At 38.6% G+C, this 8,557-nt stretch overlaps 1 protein-coding gene across 1 annotated transcript; it reads right to left on the bottom strand.

Annotated features, from left to right (window-relative positions):
* Positions 1-4,267: 4,267 nt before the first annotated feature.
* Positions 4,268-7,607, bottom strand: LOC146136708 (uncharacterized). Its single transcript, XM_083396237.1, has 5 exons — positions 7,551-7,607; positions 7,057-7,141; positions 6,366-6,577; positions 4,977-5,131; positions 4,268-4,545 (listed from the first exon to the last, which is right to left on the bottom strand). Exons 1-5 carry the CDS (start codon positions 7,556-7,558, stop codon positions 4,286-4,288), a joined length of 720 nt encoding a protein of 239 aa, XP_083252363.1. The 5' UTR covers positions 7,559-7,607; the 3' UTR covers positions 4,268-4,285.
* Between the last annotated feature and the right edge of the window lie 950 nt (positions 7,608-8,557).

Here is an 8,557-nt window from a genome sequence, read left to right on the forward strand (position 1 = left end):
ACCCAGAATGGGCTTCAGAGGGGGCCTGATCTGTCATCAAACCCTTATTGTGCGCCTCGGCTTGTTGTTGCTGGCCAGCATCCAACAAAAATTAGCAACGTCTGGTTGTTCGCTGCCTTTTGCCTGCTGCCGGGAAAGTGTTTCACAATGTACCCCGCCACATGTACGCCACCATTAAAGTGGTACGGGAATGTTTAAGGAGAGGCATCTTTTATTGGAATTCCTAGACTATCGTCATATGCGTCCAATTTGCGTAAAACTCTGTTTTATTTGTTTTGTTTTATTGCTGTTGACGTAGAAATACATAAACAAAATTAAGAAATCTCTACACTTTTCAAAACGATATGTGTGTAGTTATTGTTGGCTACACGTAAGATTTCTGAACCGCAGTTTTCCACAAAAATGTTTGTGAATATTTTAGGGACTTTTCTGATTTATTAAATACGACAACTTTTATGGAACACGCTAACGAACCAAATATAACAAGAGCTTGACAATGAACTTGTATCTGTTTTCTAAACATCTTAGACGCCAAATTACAAATAACAATGTCTCGTGTTACCACTAAAAGTGCATCTTCAAATATCTACTAGGATCACTGATAAAATGACCTTTAAACTAGCAAAAAAATATATATATATAAATTCTTCCGACCCCTCTGGATTGTAGAGTCTCTCCAACGAATACAATCAGACGCTGTTAAATCAGAACTTACGCGGTTTCTCGGCATTTGCTGAACTGAATTAGCCTCAAAACGTAGAGGCGTCTGGCGGGCCTTATTAAATTTGCCCAGGTCCCGATTTTTCGCCAGATCTTGGGCTTCGGCTATAATAAGCACGCGACGTTCTATTTGCTTAACGCCGACCCGTCCATTAACCAGCACGCCCGCGCTCGGGCTTGTATTTGCCCAGTCGCCACCGAGTCCATTACGACCGGGCTGCAAAAAAACGAGCGCAATCAAGCGAGGATAAATGCTTCTGCTGCTGCCGCTGCCAAGCGTCGCAGAAACGGTAAACGGTTACAGTCGATTAAATTTCAACCGTCTGTAGGGCCTTTGTTCGGCGTTTTTCGCCAAATTCCTTTTTAGCTTGGAAGAAAAAAATGCTGGTTCGCTCGCTTTGTGAACGAGCCGTGTTTTGACCAACGCTCGGGTTAGGGAAATGTTGGAAAACTGTAATGAAGATTAATCGCCAATCGTGATCCCCGATAAGCAGTAAACATAATTGCGTCTTCTGCGCAACGCTACATTGTGTACAACTCTAAAGAATGCATAAGACAAACATTGGCCTTAAACTAAAAAAACCGAGGTTGACATTACTCTGGTACACTAAAGAAAGAAATGCGTCCCACATTTTATAAGTGAGGTTTAAATGTATTCCAGTCACCTTAACTGATGATGATACTAACTCGTATCGAAACGTCTTTTTCGCGATAATGTCGACTTTGACCTTTTTGGTTTTGAGATTCATTTAATTATTATCAGGCGATATTTCTCTGGTTTTTGGAAAGACGTGTTCCTAACCGGTCAAATCGTTTCAACCACTAAAATGCCAACTGTTTACTTTTACCAAAATGCCGCTTTCGCGTCAGTGTTAACTCTCGCCTCCCCCACACCAAGCCAAAACGCCTCAGCTTTAGTTTTGACCGCAAATTAAACGGGTTTTGGTCCGAGGCTCAACCGACCGGATAAAATAGGCTACGCTCAACAGGCCATTGCTTTCTTCCACATTGTTGTTTGGTAAAGTTTCGGGCAACAGTAAACGTTGTATTAAATTTTTATCTGTTCGTTTGTGATAAAAGCTTGTTGTTGCCGTTGTTTGATTGAAGTACTGCGAAACATGCGATCTGCGGATGTGTGTTGTGACCTCAGGAATACGAAAAAGTCAACCATAAAAAGCACATTTAACTTAACTATAACTAGGTAATGTCTTCCAAATTCATTGTTTTATAAAACCAAAACCTTTAGTCGTCATACTTACATTTGGAAGGAAAAAGAGATTCAAAATACTCGTGTTTGCTTAAAATATATATTTTGCTTAACCAGCAAAGATTTTGCGGTCCGTTGACTTCCTTAAATCTATTTCTAAGCAGGGGCGCCAGCAGAAAATTTTCCAGGGGGGGCAATCAGGGGTCCTGAATTTTCAACTTTGGGAATTCCCCTATTTTTCGCCTGATGTTAATGAATAATGACGTCATTAAAACAGTGAAAATATGACGTCATAGAATGGTGATTGCAAGACGTGATAGAAAAAAACCAGAAACACCAAATACGTCCAGCAAAAGCGAGCACGTGCGTCGTCGACAATCCTGCCAGGCGCCAGCTGCGAAATCACGGTGTACAATTGTTAACTTTAGGCAAAAAACAAACCAAGACCGTGAAATATGTGTGTTTAATTGTGGTAGAATCATACATAATTCGACTATCAGCAGCGCAGTTTTCAAGTTCCATGAACGGAAAAAGCGCTAAATTACAAGCACGTCTTTCACCGCGTGCAATACTAAACGAAGATCGTTTTTACCGGCTGTTATTATGCCACGATTAGCGCAACATCTGCGCCGAGCTGTGCGCCAAGTCAGCTAAATTACAAGCTGTGGTTGAGGGGAAATAAGTCGTGTCCATTGCACACTTAGCACTTGGTCTTAGAGTATGCATAAAGAGCATAATTTTGCGTTAACTATCATCACTTAAACATTTATACTTTAAATCGCGCACGACAGTCACCATTATACCTCCTTTTAATAATCTGCTTCATTTAAACAAATGTCGATGTTACACCAACATCGGATATAAGCGCAGAGACCGAACAGCGAGAAACATACTGCGTATAACTTGACGTTTTTTTAGCGAGAAAAAAAAATAAGGTTTGATTTAGCGTTGTCAATTGTCGAATACTTGCTAATCACTAATCAGTCAACCTAAACCAGCGCTTCTCAACCAGTGGGGGCCATAAGAATGTTTGAGGTGGGCCACAGACCAATTTAAAAAGCTAGATTTAGTTTCATTTGTGTCATTATATTTAAAGGAATAATGGTTTGGGAGGAATTAAAAAGGAATGTAAATTTATTGTTCAGCAGCAAGTATCTCACTAATGCACGGTTGATTGAATAATCTGTTTTGAAATATGTTCTGCTGTGATTTGTTCTAAACCTATTTTAAAGTTTTTTCTTTCATAAAAATTCTATTGGGCCTCAGAATTTTTTTGCAAGGTAAATGGGCCACGAAAGAAAAAAGGTTGAGAACCACTGACCTAAACAAATAACGAAAGAGAAAAACTATCCAGCGTTTACGGTCGACCAAACTAAAGACGAAAAACGGCGTTTTGCGCTCGATTTTGGCTTCGCATTAGATTAAGACGCGTGACCCAATTACTTAAAAAGCACGCCGCTTCGAACAGTTTGCTAAACCATGACAAAAACGAAGCAAAAGCGATAATACCACTTACAAAAATGGGTGGTAAGAACTCCCGCCCCCACTGGATACTCCACTGGGGGCAATGGATAGTGTATATTATTTTTAACCTTCATAAGTAATAACATATTACACTTACAAATAATAGGAATAATCACATTTTGAAATTCCAGGGGGGGGGGGGGGGCAAGTGCCCTCCCCCCCTTGCCCCCCTGTGGGCGCCCATGTTTCTAAGTGTAAGATTTTAATTGCACTTTTGCAAGTCATATAAGTAAGTTTTATACAATGCGAGCAATATTGCTCTGTCCAAACTACAATTGCGGCCTTGCCAAAGTAGTGTCGTGGTCATGTAGTAACTTTAACAGTTTTCTACGGTGTTAAATAACTGAATGGCGTTGTAAGAGTTTTAATAATATAAAGTTGAATTTGTAGTACCAAATATAAAACAAATGTCTAATTACAACGTAATTTAACCGTCCTTTCAAAAATAGTACATGATAATATGACGATAACTTTTTTAATACCTTTTTGATTAAAATTTTGTTCATTTAAATAGTTAGGAACAGAGATTCTCAGTGTTACATTTAAAAAGGATTTTAAAGCAGCTTTAATAATCTAAATATATTGCCTAAATCCAACCAAATTCAACATCGAAGCACAAACAGTTTATAAAGTCATTTGTTCGTTCACAAAAACAGAACAATATTTGTTGTTTAAAGTAGGTAAATATCGCAATTATTCGGCAGTTTTTTGCGTTTACTTCTAGCAAAGCGCTACAGAAACTTCATGACGCAATATTCATAAATTGACAAGTTTTTCAAGTAAATTATACTTTTTGACGTAGTTAGTTAACCCTTGATGTCATACACCGAGCGATTAATAGCCACTCCACAGAAAGGAACAAACAATCCCAAACTCTTTTTGTTTTTCGTTCTTGGTTCGTCGACTGTCGGCTGCCCGCTCCGCTGCGCCGCTTGTGAGGTGTTTAACGTGTTCAATTTGGCCACTAGGTGTTGTGAAGGGCACATGTGGAATCGAGGTATCTTTTGAGCAGTTTGGTGGCTTTCCGTTTGTTAGTTGTGGAAACATTCGCTTTGCGTGCTTTTTGCTCGAAACGTTCCTTAGACAAGTGTGGCCTGAAATAAATCGCATTTTTAGGAGTTTAGGGATGTCCGATAACATCTGATCGGATACCCGATGCCAAGTGAAGCATCGGTGCTCGTCCGATACTAAGGTGGTATCGGTGCCGATCCGATACCAAGGTGGTATCGGTGCCGATCCGATATCAAAGTAATATAAGCATTTTAGCCATGATTTGCGATTCAACGCAGCAGCAATTTCTACCTTGAAAGGCAAAAACATAAAACTGATAACAACATAAGCTTTTTAAACCTCTTAGCACTAAAGCAAAGTTTAACCTAATAACCTGGAAAAAATTACCTTTAAGCGTTTTAATTTCAACTTTTTTGTTTGTATGACAATACCAATGACGTCATTGGTATCGAATATTTTCATCTAAAATATCGGTATTGGTTTTTGGATAATTTCAACCATCGGACATTCCTACTTGGGTTATGGGTTGGCCTGTCTTTACGATACGCTTTCGGTTTGGAAAGTCGGTGCACCATCGAGTAAAATTCATCTGAAGTGAGGATTTTTTGATGACGTTGTTTGGAGGTTTGATCAATTACTTGTCCACAAGTTCTTGAATGGTAAACGTACCTGCAAAAATAAACCCGATTCATTACTTTAGTATTCAGGATAGCGTTAACACCCAACACAAACTTTATTATGGATTCTTTGTGTTGGTTTTATGTGTGTTTTTACTTATAAACTTATAAAATCACAAGAACACTTTTTTTGAAAAAAAAAATGTGTAATTGCATATTACCAGTGCTGCTGACTAGCGCTAAACACTTTCAAATGTGAATAGCATGACAACGCAAACGGTTCTATTTAACATTGAATTTCACGGCAAAAACTGTTTCTAATTAAAAATTCAATTGATTGAGTACGAGTCAAAATCAAAATCTGCCTATCGCCACCAATCCTGACGTTAGAATAATTTTCGACCAAGACTTGATGGACATTTCTATATCGACCTTGACAAACTAGCTGATTGCTGTTTTGCATCTGATTAGCCTGTCTAAACATTATAAAGCATGATTGAATGAAGCTTTAAGTGAAGTGTTCAAAATGGTATAGAGGGGGATGTGACACATTATGCACAGATAACATATGTGTACATTACTTGATACGTTGGAATTAACTAAGTGGCGGGGGCCAAACAGCCTAAGGTTAAATAACCCTACAGCTTAAAGTTGAAATACGTGAAAATTATTTTTTACACAGAACAACTTACAATTATTTTTTGCACAGAACAACAGAACAACTTACAAATGCACTTTTCTGGTTTTTGAGGCTTTACGTTGCCGATGTGTTTCGTGCGATACAATGGACATATTGCAAAGACGGTATACATCGGTAAAAAGCACAAACGTTCATTAACCAAATTAGGTTAACTAGATGTAAATCGATATGTTTTTAGAGGATATAAAACCGTCATTATACTGATATTTGTTCACATTTTTAAGACGGAATGCAGGCGATCGAATTAGGCTAAAAAAAAGTTCGACAAACTTTCGTTTGAAAGGGTGTCACAGTGCAGAGGGCGACTTATGCCTGTAAAGATGCCGAAAACGCGTGGATCTAATCAGGTCATAGATCCATCCCTGGATAGACTGTATGCAAATGTTACAACCATACATCTAGAAAAGTCGCCCTGGTTTGTATTTTAAGATAAAGCCGCGTGCTAGATTAAATTCCTTGGCTGACCCGCGGGGCGTATTTTGCCCAAGTCTGATTCGTTGATCTACAGTTTGTATCTGATTAGCTCATTCCTGTCAGAACACGTCAATTTCTTAATAGAAAAACCGAGATAAATGAACGGTCGAACCTGTCTTGACACCGAATGTGCTTCACGACCATTCCACTTAGAGTGTGTTGTCTGCTTTCCTGTTGGTTACAGTTGGGTGAAACCTCTGTCTTTAGCGCCACGTAACCCGATAGCTGTTGCCGTAACATTGCCAGCGTCTCCTCGTCGACCGCGTAATGTTCGATCGACCTCGACGTTAGGGTCTGAAGGGTGCGCTGCATGTCTTCCACCACCTGCATTAAACACACGCGGCAGTTTTACACGACCGCCATATCGACAGGCAATACATCTCGGCGAAATTGTGATAAAAATAGTTCATAATCCTGTTTATATGTTGGTTGATATTGTGGCGGATTGATCTGAATTGTTTGTTGTTGTGTCCGCGTTTTGTTATTTAACGTTGTAAGTACGCCGAGTTCGTGATAAATTTAATATGTTCCTTAGTATGGTCAAATCGGTTTAAAAATCGGAACATATTATCGCCACTAAGAAGAATAAAATAAATGACTTTCTATGCAGGTGGACATTGCCATATTGAAGTCCAGTACAAGTAAGCCCAAATCCCCAGCTGTCTTTGAATGCATCCCTGCTAAATCGTCGCTTTTTGACATGTGTTGTTTCTCGTCTCTTTTGTTATTTCGCACTCGTTTTGTTGTGCCCTAAGAATAAAAAGAATGACCGGCTATACCCACGAGCCTGGAATTATTCTTACCCGGTTGGCCTGCGAGAGTGATTGGTAGAGTTGCCAAACTTGCTGGCGCATGCCCCGTTCGACTCTCGTTTTGGAACTATGACACCTATAATAAGGATAAAATATGTTTATTTAAAACTTGGGTTGAGTAAAATGTAACGCATCATGTAATAATATGTGGTAAGCAACGAATCGGGTTTTATTTTGAAGAAAACAATAAAGCTATGGGAAATAGAAAACTCAACTTTATGTAAATGGGTAAAATTAAAGTTTTCAGACAACTGGTGCGAAATGATTAAACATAGAATTATGGTGACAAACCAGGACAACAAAATTAGCGGTAGAAACAGTTGGTTTAGTTGTTAAATATAAATAAGTTCACTGCAATATGTTGTTGTTCACACAAAAATCTAATGATAGTTTATTGCGACTGAATAGTTTATTCATTGTGTTCAACACAAACAAAGACTTTAGATTACTGTCATAATAAAACTTTATTGTGCGTCAGTTGTTACATTTCCATGCTTGGTGAAATTTTCTTCCAAATTGACGCCACTTCTTGAAACGAATTGAAGGTAGCCTGGTTTAATTTCGTCAGTTCAAACATCGAACTGTCAATTGGACACCTTTAAATAAAATGGACTTCAATTCCGGTGGGAATGACTTTGCTGCGACTGACGCCGCGGTTTATAGAAAATGAATTTTACATTTTTTTTAAACTCGCACCAGACAAATTGAGCTGTGAAATTTATTTTTGCCCACTGACATCTTTCTTAAATAAACCTAAATATCTTGACTTTTTTGCCGCAACAGTTTAAGTATTTCTCAAGTGCCATGTTTTCGTTGATGTTTGTAGCTAAAATCAAGTAAACAAATTAAATCCATATTGACGATTGTGACGTAATATATTACTTTGTCTAATTGGTTTTTATCAACCATGCTGCGTATGTTTTTAGCTGTGAGGGCAAAGGTCCGCAAATTGACACAATTATCTTGATAAATGCAAAGGAGCGGAATAGTTCGTGCTCGTTTTGTAATTTAACCCAAATAATCGGATATTTTTTCGCGCGACCGCTTCGTTGTCATATCCTTGAACTATTTAAACTCGATTGCACTTGCACATACAAGTTTCTTGAGAATATTTGTTTAATGACGTCACGCTTTGTGACTTCATCTCTAAAATTTTCACGAATCGCCGCGATACAAAACATTGACCTGCCGCGGGCCTCTGTCAACGCACCCTTGAAATATTCTTGCGCACTTCAAAAAATATTTGAGCAGTTGAAAATTTCCTTAGAGGGAACACTGGTCATATTCATGAAAACATCGGTTATTTTAATTACCGGTAACGTTTTACTTTTGCAACGTACCTTTACTTTGGCTGCATCCAGGGGTTAAAGTAAAATAGTTTTTCTCCAGGAAGAATAAAAAAAATGACAACCGGAACGCATGAAAATTATTCGTGATGACGTCGCAAAGTTACGTCATACAGGGTGTCGAAAACAAGTAACCTTAGAAAACC

The sequence above is a fragment of the Ascidiella aspersa genome, chromosome 8 (genome assembly GCF_963924565.1).
Source record: "Ascidiella aspersa chromosome 8, kaAscAspe10.2, whole genome shotgun sequence".
Lineage (NCBI taxonomy): Eukaryota > Metazoa > Chordata > Ascidiacea > Phlebobranchia > Ascidiidae > Ascidiella > Ascidiella aspersa.